This window comes from Mya arenaria, chromosome 3 (genome assembly GCF_026914265.1).
Source record: "Mya arenaria isolate MELC-2E11 chromosome 3, ASM2691426v1".
Taxonomy (NCBI): Eukaryota; Metazoa; Mollusca; class Bivalvia; order Myida; family Myidae; genus Mya; species Mya arenaria.
The window spans coordinates 66,001,924-66,021,158 of record NC_069124.1 but is presented as its reverse complement, the minus strand read 5'-3'; the positions used below and the strand labels follow the sequence as shown (position 1 = coordinate 66,021,158).

General features: G+C 35.2%; 1 protein-coding gene across 2 annotated transcripts; it reads left to right on the top strand.

Moving 5' to 3' along the window:
• Window positions 1-5,071: 5,071 nt before the first annotated feature.
• On the top strand, window positions 5,072-19,150 carry LOC128226830 (uncharacterized). 2 transcript variants are annotated; one of them, XM_052936900.1, is made up of 12 exons: window positions 5,072-5,251; window positions 5,572-5,647; window positions 7,234-7,383; window positions 9,769-9,878; window positions 10,436-10,559; window positions 11,318-11,496; window positions 11,933-11,980; window positions 13,125-13,221; window positions 13,748-13,801; window positions 16,028-16,147; window positions 16,340-16,423; window positions 16,915-19,149. In XM_052936900.1, exons 1-12 carry the CDS (start codon window positions 5,156-5,158, stop codon window positions 17,901-17,903), a joined length of 2,127 nt encoding a protein of 708 aa, XP_052792860.1. In that variant the 5' UTR covers window positions 5,072-5,155; the 3' UTR covers window positions 17,904-19,149. The 2 variants fall into 2 exon arrangements, with proteins under 2 accessions (XP_052792860.1, XP_052792861.1); XM_052936901.1 differs by lacking the exon at window positions 13,748-13,801 and having other exon boundaries at window positions 16,915-19,150.
• Window positions 19,151-19,235: the final 85 nt, after the last annotated feature.

Below are 19,235 nucleotides of genomic sequence, written 5' to 3'. Positions count from 1 at the left end.
TGGTTAGACTTCAACTGCTTTAAAACGTATTTTCGTTGGTAAGATAATATCAGACTGATAATATTGCATTCATTGTATTTGCCGTATTGTGGGACGTATTTGTTACATCAAGAGTTCTTACATTTATTTACCGAGTAATAATTTGATTTCTGAGTACATATAGATGAATTTCTGGAATATTATACAAGTAATTTTGCATAACAATAACACGGTACGTTCAAATTTCCTTTTGTTATAAATATTAACATGTGTTACAGCTCATGTCTTAATTAAACTTTTATTAACGCATGTATATTCTGATTCTGCTTCACACAAAAAACTGCATACAAATTCGTCGCCCAACAAAAAGGGTGTTTAAACATGAAAATATCGGCCGTATAATGCCCATGTAAGTGCAGTAGCGGTCGAAAAGATAAATAGTGCAAAACGTCAATGAAAAAAAGCTAAAATAGGTACAAGAATGGTAAACTTGGGCCGAAAACACAGTTTCGAGTCACGCAGTTTTCTATTTTCACTTTGTAAACAATCAATCGTTCAGCTTATACATTCAATAACTTTTTTGTTAAGGCCGCTAGAGACATAGGTTAAAAAAACGAGAGACGCTTACACGTGTGGTCTCCGGGTAGGCGTATTTATATTGCGAGAAAGGTGATATAACTTACTTACCAGGTGAAAATACCTCCTGGAAACACTGAAATTCCTTCCAACGCCGCCATTTTATTCGGCTTCACACAATTTTCCTCACTTACAATTCGGCAAAAAACAAAACACGTTGGACCCCCTGCAAAAACTTTACAGACTTGCAGCATCAAAATCTGCAAGCAAGACAAAAAGAAATGTTTTACACGGAATGAACTATCGGCTACTACTGTTAACGGAGCAAACGGACCGCCACTGTCATACTCTGCCGTGACGCAACCGAGGCAACTAGATCGGAATGATCCTTTCAGTGAAAATTGTGAGACTAATGTGCTTGACTTTTGCAAAACTATATTATATATTGAAAACGGTGTTAAAATTAGCAGAGCTCATAGAGTTGGAGAATATGTTCGTGGCAAAACTCGCCTGATTGTTGCAAAATTTGTTGACACTAAATCCAAAATGGTGGTTTAGGATGCGAATTAAGCTTGTTTATAGAGGCCCAAATGTGACAGACCAGTACCCACCGGAGGTTAACGAAAGGCAACGCCATCTTGTGCCGATCATGAAGCAGGCAAGACGCGAAGGCAGTCGCGCAAATCTTGTAAGAGATAAACTTTATATTGACAACAGACTGTAAAAGGCACATTTCCCATCGCAACAGTTTGAATATGATTTTCACTATTCTGATCTAACAGTGTTTCGGCCATAATAAAGTCATTTTCGATTTGATAAGTGTAATAAGATATTACTTACAACGTTGACCAAAATCAATTTAATCTTGACGCTATACTCTTTAAATAAGGCAACGCTTTCTTAACTTTATGCCCATGATAGCCACTGAGTCCAGGTCGTGACATTTTCTTAGACCTGACTCGACGATGGATTTCAGAATTTGTTTTTTTAAACGATAACACCTTAAACAAAGAAAAGAACTTAAATGTCGATTTCATTATATTTATTTTTGTTCATTTACATTTAAACGGTTTTGAATGTTTGGCGAAACTCCCATATCACGTATATACATTTTCACGTACATGTATATACATTTCTGGGTCCAATTGGCCACTGATCGACATCATGATTGGACTCAAATGGCCACAGCGCAAAGATAATAGTTTTGGACCCACTTGACCCAATTTGAAATTTGAATAAAAGATGTTCCGAGAATGTTGACCCGATTAAAGGCTAACTGATCACCTGCCAAACGTTGGAGTCTTCCGTGGCGACCTACCCCAAAGCCTTGGGGTAAAATATAAGCAAGCAATTATTGCACTGCAATCACTTATTGCAGCAATTAAATACAATTAAGTTCAGCTCAGCAAGTATGCAAAATAGTATCCAATAATTATTAATATTAAGTTTTCATTCTTTAGTAAATGTGAGTTCCGTCACGGTCAAGCAATGTTCGGAACGCCCTTTAAAATGGTTAATGATAAATTTGCTTAAATTCTTGATAAAAAAGGAGATGCTGAAAACTAACAAGTAAAAGTATGGCGTATTTTGTACAACGGCGATTGTCGTGGAGGTCAACGTACAAACCCCTTGGACAAGATCAAGATATCATACAAATTGCACAATATGCTAATGAGACACAAACGAACAACAGAAAAACAAACATTTGAATTAAATGTGGCAATTTATCTTATTTAGCTGAAATATCATTCCTAGAAAATGAGATTTTTTGTCATATTGACAAATCGACATCTCATTTTCACCGGTGATGAGCAAAAAAAGTCACGTGACCACAAATGCAAACGCCAGTAGTATTTTGGCTCGATTGATCGTCAATCAAGGTAAGTTTCTTATCGATATTTTTGTTATACGCGAGAGTTCGTTCAAATGACATAGCGCAAAAAAAGAATGCATTGTTGTACATATTGCATCGCACAAAGTATTCATAAAGCAATTAAAAACAATTATTGAACAACAGAAAAACAAACATTTGAATTAAATGTGGCAATTTATCTTAATATTTGACATTTTAACACTACCTACGTGCGTTTGCATTCATGGACACAATTTGTATCGATTTTGCTGTTTAACGCCCATTTCACTTTAGTCCACCCCCACTTTCAATGTAAACACATGAAATACAACCTAAGTATCCAATAGTTGAGTTGAATAGTATTAAGTGTATCGTAACTTTTATCAACACATAATATACAAGATCCACCGTACTTCAACCTGACTGACCGTTACGTTATCCTGGAACTATCAGTATCTGATTTGTGACAGTGTGTGTATACCACGTGATAAATTGCGTCATAAATGCTACGTCAGAAGGCAATATTTTGATGTAAAAAACAACACTTTAAACAAAGATAACTTCACTATTTCTTCACCATTTTAAATGAAATATAGCGCAGTCTACGCCGCTCACATAGCCCCGCCTTCGGTCTTTTACCAGGGTTTGATTGAGAGTTTAGTTTCTTTAAACACTTCGACAAACCTTTTCACAATACGGTCGTCTGACGGAGCACTGTCAAAACATGATTTCGGAAACAGGTTTGTCGAAGTGTTTGATGAAACTAATGACTTTATCAAATTTCGGTAATAATACAAATGCGGGGCTCTTTAAGAGGCATAGACTGCCCTTTGTTTCATTTAAAATGGTGTTGCACAAGAAAAGTTATCTTTGATTGAAGTCTTCATTTTAAGCAAAATGTTGCCTTCCGACGTAGCATATAAAATTATGACGTAATTTATCACGTGGTATACACATACTGTGTGACAGGCCATTACAAGGCCATTTCCTGCTGGAGAACTGGAGAAAGTCCATAACCAATCAGAGCAATGAAAAGACCTAAGAAATTTATTTTCATCTATCTGAGCGGTGAAAGAAGCCCTCTAACCATAAATATTAATTACCCGCTGGTTGTAATGGCATACTGGTGATATATGTAAACCGTTTTCTGTGACAATTAGACAGCATACTTTTACAAGGGTTTCTGTTGTTGTTGTTTTTATCATAATTAAATTCCTGGAAATAAGAGGTACATAGAGTTACCAGCGGATGATTGAAAATTTGCAAAACAATGAAAATTTAACAATTTTGGGTGGGTTTACCTGTCGTAAGTGTGGATAAGAAGCACGTCAAGCAGTTACCGCAATAACAGGCGGACATGAATATCGTGCTTATGGAATTTTTTTTTAAATAGCTCCTCGATTGTCTCACAAGATATTTAATGCGAACTATGACTTTCGTATGGTGGGGGATACATGTTTTATGTAATATTTTACATGCTTCAGACAACATGGCGCTCTCATGCATGTCATCCCTGCTTATTTCCATCACTTGAAATACAACCTATATTTTTCATCATCACCTGATTTTAATATATTCATTGTTTTCATAAAATGTATATCATGTGCCATATCATGTGCTCGGTTATGTATTATTCATTTGTAGTTTTGAAGATGACGTTCTGTGAACAAGTCTAAATAAATGATATGTTCTGTTCTGCTTTTATCCGAAGAATTTCAACTTCTGTTAGTGTTTAAAGCTCCTCCTACTGCCACTCATCGGATACACACTCCCTCTATCAGATTTTGCGTTGACAATGTGTATTCTTTTTCAGTTTGATGATCTGAAGTTATTTAAATGTCATTACTTCTTGTCATCTATAACTATTATTCATTAGAATTTAAACTTACGTAACCATTTAATTCGAATTATGATAAATACTATATATTCACACCTGAACCAATTCAGTCGCGTCCCCGATGTCTTGTATAAAAAAATTCATCGTGTCAATTGTTCGGTTAAATACACTGTCCAATACACCTGGTGTCAAGTTCGCTGATTTTCCTGTCTCATGCTGCTGCGGACTGGCGCGTGACAACGACAGTGGCGGCTACGGTCGCGACGCCCTTAGAGTACCCTGCCCCAACGCCGCGGAACCAACTAAGTAGCAAATCAGACTTAATTAAAATTATTTTTTAAAATTTCACCGTTTTCAGAAGATTGTCCTAGCTTTGATATTTAATTAAAACATCTCTATGAGGACCTTACGTGTGGAAAGCGTCAAATAAAAATACGTAACTTGTTTTACCTTTCGTAAACAAGGTACTATGAACATGCTAGTTGTGCTAGTTATATACCAGTAACAATGTATTTGTATTTGCTTATTGTATAAAGCTCGAACGTTGTGTCAACTGAAAGATATTATCTAATAGTAGTAAAATACAGCCCCCTTTAATGTTCTTCACATATAACAATGACAAAAGGGTTAAATTTCAAATTCAAACAGATTGCAATTGAAAGATTAAAACAGAACCTTTCAAAGATGTCAACATTTTAATTACAAGCGCGAGCCTTTCATCACATCCTCGTGTGTATAACGGAACCACGCACTAATGATGAAACAGGATACACCCTTTTTCTCTTCGTTTAAACGCAAGGAGGCTATTGGGAGCGGGTAAACACCAATCAGCTCTTGATCCACGCAGATTACAACTACAAACCAACATAAGAGCAGCGTTCAACAGGAGTTTGTTATGTTTTCTTGGTAATATGCCGAGTGTGTTAATGGATAGTTCGAGGACACTGGTATTGTTTCTAATGGTTTCACTATGCCGAGGAGACCTGTGCACCGACAGCAAAACCAAGGTAGAGTGAAACATGTTTGCAATGTAAAACATCCACATGTGAAAATTAACTGTCATTGTTTAAGTTAAGATATCTGAAAGATACCGGTTAACAAATAGAAACGTATTTGTTCTCTAATCATTTTAACAATATAACATGACTTTAATATGGAATGAAGTTAAATATTGCATGAATATAGTTGTATGTTAATTTGATAATGAGTTACCACGTACGATATAAGATGGGTATATTCTGTTATCATAATTATGATATCGTGGTACCTGAAAGTCATGTAGACATGATATACAGGTCAAGTTATCTAGGAATTTTCTTGTTTCTAGTTCCAGTCCACTTTTCCTGCAATGAAAGAGTTTAGCGAAGATGGAATAGGCGTGGAATGTTTCTCTGACTTAAAACGTAAGTTAAATATCATGAATACTTTTTTACATGCAGCCGAAATCGAAGACATTTTAAAACTATTTGGATCGCTTCTGTTAAGTTTGAGACAAACATACACCTCTTGTGGTAAATACACTATGAAAATCCATCACAGCATCAATGAATGAAAGTCTGAGGGATCTAGGCGAAATACTTGAACACTATAAAAGTTTTTGTCTCCGGTCATATCCGCAAAGGAGGGAAATGAACTGTGCAAATATGTCAATCCTCCTTAACCAAGTGGTCGTTTTCCGAAAACCCTTCAGATTTCGCTGGTTATTGATCATCGGAACATGGACTCTTATTTAGCATTAAAGGGTTGTTTAATATTGTTTTAGTTCATGAACCAAAATCAGTGACGAGTCACTCAAAATTGTTATCGCAAGTTTCATTCATTCTTTACAAGATTATGAGATAAAAAATAACTGACGGTTACACTTATCGCGAATAAAGACAACATGGATCATTTGTCTCAATGCCTATTTTTTACGTGTTTTAAAACAAAGCATGTCGAATTGCTTTCATTTATATTTACATGCTTGTCATTGAAACTAAGACTATGTATTTATATTAAATAGTGCAATAATTATACATGCATTGTATACTAAACACATATATAATGACACAATAGTTATTATTTAATTCACGTGTACCATGTTACAATTACTATTGTTTAATCCACGTGTATCATGCCACAATAACAAGTCTTTAATCTACGTGTACCATGTTACAATATCTAGATTTTAACCCACGCGTTTTATGTCACTCTAGTTATTATTTAATTCACGTGTCCCATGTTACAATAACTATTGCCTAATCCACGTGTACCATGTTACAATAACTAGTGTTTAATTCACGTATATCATGTTACAATAACTAGTGTTTAATCCACGTGCACCATGTTACAATAACTATTGCTTTATCCACGTGTACCATGTTACAGTAAATATTGCTTAATACACGTGTACTTTGTAACAATTACTATTCTATAATTAACGTTTACCATGTTACAAAAACTAGTGTTTAATCCAATACACCATTTCCAACAAGTGTTTAATCCACACGGACCATTAATAACAAGTGTTGAATCCACACGGACCAATAATAACAAGTGTTTAATCCACACGGACCATTAATAACAAGTGTTTAATCCACACGAACCATTAATAACAAGTGTTGAATCCACACGGACCATTTACAAAAAGTGTTAAATTCGCACGCAACATTTATAGCAAGTGGTCAATCCACACAGACCATTTACAACGAGTGTTTAATCCACAAGCACCATTTATAGCAAGTGTTTAATCCGTACGCACCATTTATAAAAGTGTTTAATCCGTACGCACCATTTATAGAAGTATTTAATCCGCACGCACCATTTATAGCAAGTTTTTAATCCGCACAGGTCATTTACAACGAGTGTTTAATCCACATGCACCATTTATATCGTGTTGAATCCGAACGCACCACTTTTACCAATTTTTTTATTCTCCCTATACCATGTGACAATAACTTAATTTGTATTATGTCTATTTAAAAACACCAACAGTTACCTTTTTATATAGAATGTACGGAGAAAAGTCTGGAGGCAAGGTATGGGACCACTATGAAGGTTAATGACCTGGACGCACCGAAACCACATAACTTTGCCATCACGCCCTTTTGTAATGGCGATAAACCAGGCATCAACGTAACATGGAGATTGCCAAATAATGGTAAGTTAGCTAAGGTTTCACTTAAAGTATATGATTTAAATATCATTAACATACCACCATTACCATTGATTTTATCATATTAAGACAGTCAGTCCTTGCGTTATACATTAATACAGCTTAAGCATTTATAACATGTATGTAAAATAATGTACAAAAAGATAACAGCAAGCATGAAGAAGAACGTTTATTCAAGGAAATATAACACACTATGATGTGTAATTAGGAAATGTAACACACAGTATGTGTATTTGAAATAGGCCAACATGTTCCGTGATCAATGTTCATAGAATAAAATGGCTTACGTATACAAATAACGAACATGTAAACTATGAACATTCCATAAAAGAGATCCCCAAAAATACCTAAATAACAGTATTCTAATACAACGTCTATTTCTGAGTCACCATAATGGAATTGCAAATATTGTGGTAGTCGTCCGCCTTTCCTAAAACAACAACTGTCGTATTTTGCCTTTTTTACATATGGCTTCCATCTGTTACAGTAATGACTAGTCTTGTTAACTCTTTAAATCATGTTGCATTTCCTCATTTGTCTTGAAAAAGGTTACACTATCATCTGAATCAATCAATAGAAATAATTAAATTGTTTCAACATATATTTCTTTGGCCCCATTCAAATATAAAAACAATTTACTAAGTCATTTAGATGCAAAGAAAAATAAACGGGTTTAAACATTCCCCTTGACGAACACCAAGAAAACTTTCCAAAAAAAATAATACCAGTTTCTCCAAGAAGCTTAACTGTTGTTTTGACACTTCTTTATATACCTTTATAACATTAAACAGTATCCCTCGAATACCTAACTTACATCATTTATACCAAATGTTAGGTTGAACAATATAATCAAATGCTTTAAAATAGTCAACAAATAAACAAAACATTTTTTTCATTCAAATTTTGGACATGATTTATCAAACTATGTAAAACAAACATATTGTCAGTAGTTCCCATTAATGAACGAAGCCCAGATTGTGATTCAACGTGTTATTTTTTTTAAGCTCATGATGCCAAACGTTCATTGATACATCTAGTAAAGAATGTTCAATGCATATGGTTACAATTCAATTGAGAAATGCTTCCAGTTGATACAAATTGGCAAACCTTTAAAACCTTGCGATCTCATGATAATGCATTATTCATTTGTGTGTATGTGTGTAAATAAATCAATTAATAGATGTCTTAATTGCAGTTACACATCTCACAGAAATTGCCAGAATATGTTCTATTAGTGTGCTTTTTCAATCAAGTACGTTTATTGTGCTTGATTTAACTGTATTTTGAAATAGGTGAGCAATGACGTTGTTTTAATTTTTTTTTTAAACATTAAAACATGTATTCAGTTTCGAAACTGATATAGTTTTATTCTTTATTTTTCAATATAATATTTTTATTACAGGCATATTAGGTTTCTTAACAATAAAAAATGCAAAGTTACATAAAAAATGTAGTGCCACTTTGTAAAAAAATATGTATAGCAAAGAACGTTGAGATAACGTCGTTATTTAATGTTTTTCAAGTTGCACTTTGAGTGTAGTTTGTTGTCGATGTTAAAAGGACAGAACATCATACGATAACTTTAGACTGCAATATTCAAGAATATATAACTGGTATCGTTCTTTTAGAGCATTTTTAAACAGAGCACTTTACGGGAATGAGAATTGACGAAAAGTTATAAACAATGCTGTGCCGTACACATTCCGACGGCATCAATTTCTATCACCCACTTAAGTAATACACCTTGAATCCAGCAGATTGGGTTCATATTAGTTTATTAATTTGCTATTTTGAATATCTTACAAATAATTCATTAGAGCTTTCAGCCACAAAGTTTGATAGCAGTCCATGCATGTATATATGTTTAATCTTTAAAGCATTAACACACCACCCCATTTTATACGGTATGCTTTGTCATAGCCTTTCATTGCTAGAACAATAAACAAAATTCGGAAAATGTCAAAGAATTAGGATTATTTTTCTGGCAGTATCTTTCACAGAATGGCTTTATTTAGATAATATACAAATGTTTTGTACGACGGCAATAACTTAATAACGTATTTAGAAAGTCTTCGTATTTTTAATGGCCCTTGTGTATATATTATTTTTCCAACCATTTTATTGTGGAAATTATTCCGTTGTTATCATACATGTCATCATGGTTTCGCTTGCCGTTTAAACGGGTACCACAATATTGAGTATGTTCAGTGTTACCATTGTGTTGTGTTCATGTTTTGTTTTCACTGTTTGTTATTCAGTTTTTGGATTTTGATTTTACCAATGTTTAAGTAACTTTGGACTACCGTGCTTGTCCCTATAGCATCTTGTGTACTGTGAAATCATGTTTGGTAACCGTAAACCATATTTCAGCTGGCGCCAAGTCCATGAAAGCATTCATCGTTCGAATAGAGGTGCCCCGTCATGAGTATAGATGTGTGGTCGTTTCATTGAAAGGAGAAGTGAACCTAAGTAACGCCAATGTACGATATTTTGAGTTTCTTTTTCAAATGGAGGTTTACGAAAAAAGTTCATGGAAGGAATTGTTGTCACTCTTGTCACACTTGCAATATCCTTAATTGAATACGAAAATCTCCAAAAAATAATACCAACAAATATTGATTAGTAAAATGCACCGGGCCTGATGAGGTCTTGAGACTAGTTTAAACATTATATATTTAACAAAGATTGTTAAGTAAGTTGTGATAACTTATACTGAGTCACTCTCGTTGGCAAGTTGTTGTACGAGTTGTCTTGTGTTGTGGGGGAAACCGGAGTACCCGGAGAAAACATACTTGCCCGGCTTGGTGACCACTAAATAAACCCACATGCGCCCAGGCCGGGAATAGAACCCGGATCGCCTTGGTGAGAAGCGAGTGCGCTAAACACTATGCTAACCGGACAACCTGAAAACAATGAGACTTGATGAACGTTCCTTCGCGTATGTTGTATCATCAACAAATACTTTATGTCTGAACTACTTAAATAATCTGCTTCCAATCCATCACATACCACAGTTCGTGTTTGTTATATATTTCAGTCTGAGTTTCTTGGCAGTTTCATGGATTTAAACTACAATCAGAACTTCCATGTGTCAATAAGGAGTCTACCCTCGCAAAATGGAACACATTCATTGGCCTTGGTCACACGCACCACAGACTGTGGTATATTACATGTTTGTCATTTCCTTAATCTATTTATAAGATTGTTTTACATGATGACCCTATAATGTCACTTATACACATACCTATTTGTTTACAGCAATCATTTTTTTTAATTAGTACATTGTGGTATTACTAGTTGTAGTCTAGGATTAGAACAAGTCATGGAATTTTTCCTGTCCATTTTTGGAAAAAGACCCTAGACAAATTGGAATATTTTGCGACGTAAAAATTTACTTGCAAATCATTTTTTTGAGAAATGAACTTGTTTGAATGATATAACATTAAAAGGATTACAAAGGTCAATAATCATTTTTTTTTTAAATTAGTGTAATTCTCTAGTTTGATCATTTTAAATGTTTATGATCAAATACAAACATAAATAACAAGTTGAATTATGCATCTTAAACGTTTTATATTACTTAACAACATGATAGCGAAAAGTGTGATAAAAATGAAACCTTTGACTGAATGTGGACAAATCTCGCAGCAATGTTGAATGAAGAATGTTGAGCACGTCAAAAAGCGCCCCTAAAACTGAATTTCAAATGAGAACCCGGCAGTCACGTCTAGGCTTGTCAATGAAAAGTTTTCTGGTGGAATCCTGCTGCTGATGGGAAACTGCTCTTTCGTTTGTTTAATAAATAGTTGTTAAATAATGCATAAAGAGTCTGAACGCATATCATGCTTAAGAAGGGATATCGGTTCGTCAAATACCAAGCTAGAAGACGCAAATGTATTCCTTTCCATTAATCCTTCAGGCTTGTCCGATGGCACAGACAGGTGGTGCCCACCGTTGGAGAGCTTCCATACCGAGTACGACTACGCCAACAGGACGCTGTTTTTATCATTCCAGCAGGCAGAGTTCGGGAACCTCGATTTCGAAATTTTTGAAACGAAAGTAACAGACTATGCGGTTTTCAAAACACTGGTGAATACGGTAAGTAGTGCTTAGTCATTTTTTAAATATATGGTCGCGAATTATTCGTCTCTCAGTTCTTTATATTCCGAATTTGATGAAAACAATATGGACGAAATCTAGAATTTTTATAATCATGATACCACGTACCTGATGATACTTGTAATTTGGGGGAAAAAACACAACCTGAAAGACCTACTGTGTAGTGGTCAAGGGTTGAAGACATACTGTGTACTGGTCAAAGGTTGAATATATAATGTGTTCTTGTCAAGGGTTGATGATATACTTTGTACTGGTCAAGGTTATAATTATACTGGATACTGGTAAAGGGTCGAAGATATACTGTGCACTGGTCAAGGTTTGAAGATATACTGTGCACTGGTCAATGGTTTAAAGTATACTGTGTCCTGATCAAGGGTTTAATTCTTTTAAATAATCATGTGTACTTTTCTTCCAGACAAGTGTCGTCTTTCATGGTTTTGAACCAGGAAATTACAGCTTTACAGTAAGTCTGCTTCCGTTTATATATATTAATATAATTATTATGCAGGATGTTAACTTGTAAAATTGTTACATCGAACTGATGGAATGTAGACGGGATACCATTTTCGTCTTACTGTGCGTGATTGTATTCGCTTCAATGTTTAATGATGAGTCCAATAGAGGGAATATGTTTTATACGTGCATAACACATAAATATCTTAAACAATCTGAAGTTCCATATAACAGGATCCAACACCGCACACTGTTTTGGTGTTGGCATGCAAAAAATTGTAATTTCCCCTTTTAAAGTGTTTTAACGGATATTATTATGGCAATACACATGATATTAAATCTAATTTTGGTCGTCTAAAATCCTGTTCAAAATAAAAGTCTTAATATTGAGAATATTGAGTTGAGTTGAATTGACTAAAACGTGTACCGCTTCAGATATTTTGTGCAAATTAGGCCAGCCGAAATTATCACGAAAAGTCAATTTCTCAAGCTGAACTAATTTTTCCACATAACACTATGGCATGTTTCAAAATTACATAAGTTTGAGTCTTTTTAAAAGCCCATTATCTTATGCATTACGTTGATAAACCTTATTACTCAATATTCTTAATGAAATTATTTTTAGAGCACAAAATGTTCTTGAGTTTTTTATCAATAAAATCTATAGGAGAATGTGTTTTTGAAAAATGTATAAAACATTAACAATTTTGAATAACTTATAAAGTGAAGTGGTAAGTTGAGTAAAGATTGAGAATAAGATTTGACATTTGGTCCAGATGTGCAATGATTCACATTCCAATTTCCGTCCATTTAATTAATATATTGATTCTATTTATAACGTGAATAATTTAAAAGCAGAATTATATTATAAATTCTTCACTTGTTTTATAGATTATTGTCATATTACAATTTAAAAAATGTCATAAATGCTGTAAATTATCTGTGAGGCTTTTGTTATTCGAAACGAAAACATGGTGCGATTGAAGGGTGATAAATTCACTACTATTTATCAAATATGTGTCGTATTACAATTATACACATTTAATTTGGATTATACATTAATAACTTGTCACAACTATTGTAAAGTTCTCTTAAAATTGTATTTTGGCCTAGAGGCCTTGAACTTCAATTTATATAATGTTAAGTTATTCCAGATAACTGGTAGGGATCCCCTGGAGCACGATAGTAGCAGATGTCTTTGCAAGAACAAGTACGGTGGATGTTCGGCATGCCAAATGTGCAAGGATTATAGTGAGCAAAATTACTCTATTATTCTACTTTTTGTAAAAAATGGCATTATGTTACCTAGCAATACAAAAACTCCAAAAAAAGTTTACTATTTTGATGGACAATTAAAATGATCGAAATGGTCCATTCTGTGTTTTGAGACCTTGCCTCATCATGCAACATTGTCAGCAATTGAAATACAAAACTTTTGGAATTGAGCTGTTACCATGGTAGGCGTGGCTTATCAGAGCAAACCTTACAATGTGACAACATGAGTTAAACCAAACTCCCAAGTATTGAAAATATTAACATTGTGATTATTTTGGGCAATATGTAGACCATTTTAGTAGCAAACGTTATATATTGTTTTAACTATCACGTTAACAGTTATGAAGCTCTGAGTCACTTTAAAGACGAATACATGCTTTTCGAACTTTATTTTTGATAACAAATAATAGTCAGGCCCTTTTCGAAGTACAGTTTTGCGTTTCTGATTTTATTTGTGCAGAGTATTGATGATACACTTATATAAATATATATCTTTTATCAGTCGCAATAGCAGCAGCAAACTCCCGCGGAAATGATACAGCGTCTGCCTCTGCAGGTTAGCACTACATGTACATGAGTAAGGATAGTGTATTTGTGTTTGAGGCTCAATTAGAAATAAGCCTTTGTTTTATGCAAGCTAAACCAAGGAGACGTGGACATACCCTTCTTTAACCAAGGTTTGTCTTGGGGATGGATCTTCGGGGGGGGGGGATCTTGGGGATGAATCTTGGGGGGGCAGGTGAATCTTGGGGATGAATCTTGGGGTGAATCTTGGGGGTGGGTCTTGGGGATGAATCTTGGGGGTGGATCTTGGGGGTGAATCTTGGGGATGAATCTTGGGGATAGATCTTGGGGGGAATCTTGGGGATAGATCTTGGGAATAGATCTTGGGATGAATCTTGGGGATAGATCTTAGGGGGAATCTTAGGGGGTATCTTGGGGTGAATCTTGGGGATAGATCTTAGGGGGAATCTTGGGGTGAATCTTGGGGATAGATCGTGGGGATGAATCTTGGGGGTGGATCTTGGGGATGAATCTTGGGGATGAATCTTGGGGGTGGATCTTGGGGGTGAATCTTTGGGGTGAATCTTGTGGGGTGAATCTTCGGGATGAATCTTCGGGATGAATCTCCTTTTAATTCCAAATACATATCTTGGGCTTTACACATCATCCACTAATAAAGTTAACGTTCGGAATCGGATCATTATACAGTCAACGGGTGCCTTCAGACGTTAAGCATTGTTATACCACCGCAAGTGTTGTGTACTGAACGCCCATGTGTTTAAATTTTGTTTCTATGCAACTCTGCACTGCACCTTAGACCTCCTATCCCACGTTTAATGGACCTCCTATCCCACGTTTAATCATTGCCTGCTAAAAGGTATTTGTTTCGTACAAATAATTGTTATTATCAGAACATAAACTCTGCATTATCCACCCAACGCAAACATCAATATTCGGACGTTCTCAGGCGCAAAGCCGGTTCTTTACTGACCTCAAGGAGGTAATGTCAGCATTTTAGCTCTCTTTTGTTACATGTCAGCACTGAGCTCTCTATTGTAGCATGTCAGCACTAACCTCTCTATTGTAACATGTCAGCACTTATCTCACTATTGCAACATAACAGCACTAAGCTCTCTATTGTAACATGACAGTGCTAAGCTCTCTATTGTAGCATATCAGCACTAAGCTATCCATTGTAACATGTCAGCACTAAGCTCTATATTGTTACATGTCAGCACTAAGCTATCCATTGTAGCATGTCAGCACTAAGCTATCCATTGTAACATGTCAGCACTAAGCTATCCATTGTAGCATGTCAGCACTAAGCTATCCATTGTAACATGTCAGCACTAAGCTATCCATTGTAACATGTCAGCACTAAGCTATCCATTGTAACATGTCAGCACTAAGCTATCCATTGTAACATGTCAGCACTAAGCTATCCATTGTAACATGTCAGCACTAAGCTATCCATTGTAACATGTCAGCACTAAGCTATCCATTGTAACATGTCAGCACTAAGCTATCCATTGTAGCATGTCAGCACTAAGCTATCCATTGTAACATGTCAGCACTAAGCTATCCATTGTAGCATGTCAGCACTAAGCTATCCATTGTAACATGTCAGCACTAAGCTATCCATTGTAACATGTCAGCACTAAGCTATCCATTGTAACATGTCAGCACTAAGCTATTCATTGTAACATGTCAGCACTAAGCTATCCATTGTAACATGTCAGCACTAAGCTATCCATTGTAGCATGTCAGCACTAAGCTATCCATTGTAACATGTCAGCACTAAGCTATCCATTGTAGCATGTCAGCACTAAGCTATCCATTGTAACATGTCAGCACTAAGGTATCCAATGCAACATGTCAGCACTAAGCTCTCTATTGCAACATGTCAGCACTAAGCTATCCATTGTAACATATCAGCACTAAGCTATCCATTGTAACTTGTCAGCACTATGCTCTCTATTGTAGCATGTCAGCACTAAGCTATCCATTGTAACATGTCTGCACTAAGCTATCCATTGTAACATGTCAGCACTAAGCTCTCTATTGTAGCATGTCAGCACTGAGCTCTATATTGTAGCATGTCACCACTAAGCTCTTTATTGTAACATGTCAGCACTAAGCTCTCTATTGTAACATGTCAGCACTAAGCTCTCTATTGTAGCATGTCAGCACTAAGCTCTCTATTGTAGCATGTCAGCACTAAGCTCTCTATTGTAGCATGTCAGCACTAAGCTCTATATTATTTTATTTACTGTTCCAGAAACATCACTGACAGCAGCAAGTTCTGGTGTTGGGAATAAGAAAGACAATATGAGCGCGGTTCTTGCTGTCGTCTGTACGTGTACAGTAGTGGCCCTGGTAGCGATAGTAGCTGTCACATGTACGTTGTTTTTGGTACTGAGGTATTTGAAAAAAGATACATACGAATTGTAAATTCTTGTATTGTTTGGATACAATTATGTTTCATGTATCAATACATTTTTATGTAGAGTATGTATTAATGGAGATATTTTGGGGAGAAATAAGAACAATTATGATTTAATTTAATTGTGGTATTGATTTTCTGTTTTAGGGTTGTGTCATCGGAGGCGTAGAACAGTTTCTTCTCACGTCGAGGGGGGGAAAAATGAATGTGCAGGTTCAACACATGTTTGTGGTACAGTCACAATTTTCATACTGATATTAACATTCAGTTTAATTTTGAAAAAAGTACCTTGACCATATGTCGAATGTCCAAATAGGACATCCTGAAAAACAGTATGTTCGTATGTCCCGGCTGGATTTCCAATTGTAAATATGACCCCGAAAAATGGACGAAGTAAGGTTTGTAAACATGTTTAAAATATTTCGACCAAGTTTGATAACACTGGAATGACTGGCACTCTTCATCCATGAAAACCTTGTTTCTACATCATTTGAAACACGCAGTACTTATAAGTCAAGCCATGTTTTATAATCATGTTTTGACAGTATAATTAAGGCAAACTTAGTATAAAATCGGTAAAAAAGGATTATTCATTACTTCATTGTATTAATCGTTCTACAAAATGTACTTCTAAATTAAGTCAACTTCGCGTATCAGTTCGGTATCACAGTACAGGAGATCAATATGAGTTTTGTTATTCTTATTAATATTTTGTCTTTTAGACCGGTACATCATAATGATCATTGAGAAGACAAAATCTCCTCTAACAGAAGAAGTTAAAGAACACATCTTAAAACACTGCAACCCTGACATGAAGGTGATTCATACAATCGGTGTGAACGAGTTGAAGATCACTATAAGAAATCTAAGTTGTAACGTCGATAGAACCGTGTATACTGCGAGGGTAAAGGATACCGTAAACTTGGGTGTTAAGGATGTTGAAGTATTTGGTCTCGTTTTTGCTAAAGAAGACTTATCAATCTTCTATGCGGACGTTCTCAGGCATTTTCAGGACGCAACATTCAAAAACAATTGGTTGAAATATAAAACGGCAGCTGTCTTCAGAGATTCCTGCGATGGTCTACCGAAAGATGCTTGCTATAGATTGGACAAAGACAATAGTTTATTGCTTAAGGATATCTATGATTATTTTAACAAAACGCCAGATTTACAGTCATTTGAGGAAACTCATTTTGTCGATTTAACGTCGGAAACACCTTCCGCTCCTAACGCTAAATGTCACAAAGAAAGTTTGGTATCTAACGCTTCTTCGAACGTCTTTAGTGATAATTCGACTTATGTGCACACACAAAAGTGCCGCCCGCGGTGTACCTCTCAAGATTCAGCCAATGGTAGAAGTGTTTCATGCAGCGAAGTGTCTTTCAGTCCTTATGTCAAAGAGCACATTTTTTACACAGGAGAAGATGAAAAGCATTGCTGTTTAACAGTGCCACTCAAAGACGTTCACTGTTACACAAACAGTGTTTTAGACAAATTGGAATTTATAGAGCCAGATGAAGATGGGTTATCAGATTCAGAAACTGACGACGACCCAGATGGCTGGTCAGAAACAGATAATCTAATTGCACGAGAAGATACCACGGAGACCGGCAATTCAACGAGTAATGGAGACTGGAAACATTTTGTAAAAAAAATAAACTCAATTCAAAACAGAATGGCTGAATTGAATAAAAGAAATTTATTCATTTGAGAGATTTACTGTCAACAATATACTAAAGCTATTTAAGACACTGCAGACATAGGTCATTTCTTACATTTTGATGAGAATGTACCTAGATCCTGTTTCCCTGAAAGAAATCGGTCAACAATCATAAACGCAAAATGAATTCTCGTCCTTGGTATATATATATTGAATATACATGAACATAGTCATGTTACGTTTGCGATACACTGTGTATATTCCATTATAAGCAAGGAATAGCATTGAAATATCGATGTTTTTTGTTCGTTTATTACTCATATTTAAACAAGGGGCTTATATATTGCAAGTGTTTCTGGATTTACATGAACTGTTATTCAAATGTACATATACACTAAATAACTTACTGAAATGCGTCCCACTTCAACATAAAATAACATGCCCATATGCCAAACGTTTTAAAACTTTTTTGAGATAAATAAATTGACAATTATTAGTGCAATAATAATGTTACACAATAATTAATACTTATGTTCTCCTGTCATTAGTTAGTGAATATAATATCCATGACCGTCTTGTTTTTGTGCCAGTCTTGTTTGTGTGCCAGTTTGTTATGACAGCCGGTTTCGTATTTCTATAATTATATACTGGGTAGAGATTTTGTGATTGAAATTTTTTCTCACTTCATTTTAGTGCTTAATACTGTGTCAATTTTATTAATTATCTAGCTGGTACATAGACCAATGGTAACTTAAAACTTCTGTCCCATACTCTCTGCATTATAGTGGTAGTTTAGACATATTTCTACGGGCCGGGAATAGTCTATGTGCATGTGTCAATGTAAACGTCAAGACAAGGACAGCCAGGCGCCCACTTCACTTATACAGTTGCATAAAATCACACATTAAAGTTCACTAAATTAGGAGTACATCTACTTTCATCTACTCTCTCTCTCTCTCTCTCTCTCTCTCTCTCTTTCTCTCTCTCTCTCTCTCTCTCTCTCTCTCTCTCTCTCTCCCTCTCTCCAGCAATGATACATATCGTGTACCTATTTCTTAAATGTTAAGTAAAAATTCCACACTATTTTGTTTTAGAAACATCATCATCTATATCTTTGAAAGCAGCGTTGTTTTTGCCAGTCGATTCAATAAGTAAAAACCCGTTTGTTCTTGTTATTTTTCAATACTCTGTAGAATGTATACTATTGTTAGCATTGTTCTTACTATATTTGAATTCACTATTATTTGATTTCGTTATTTATAAGGTATACTACTCATGATTGATGTATATACTATCTGAAATAAATACGTGTTAAACCAAACAGTTTTAAAAACAATTACTGATTGACAACTTGAAATTAAATTACAAGTTGCTGCAAGTAGT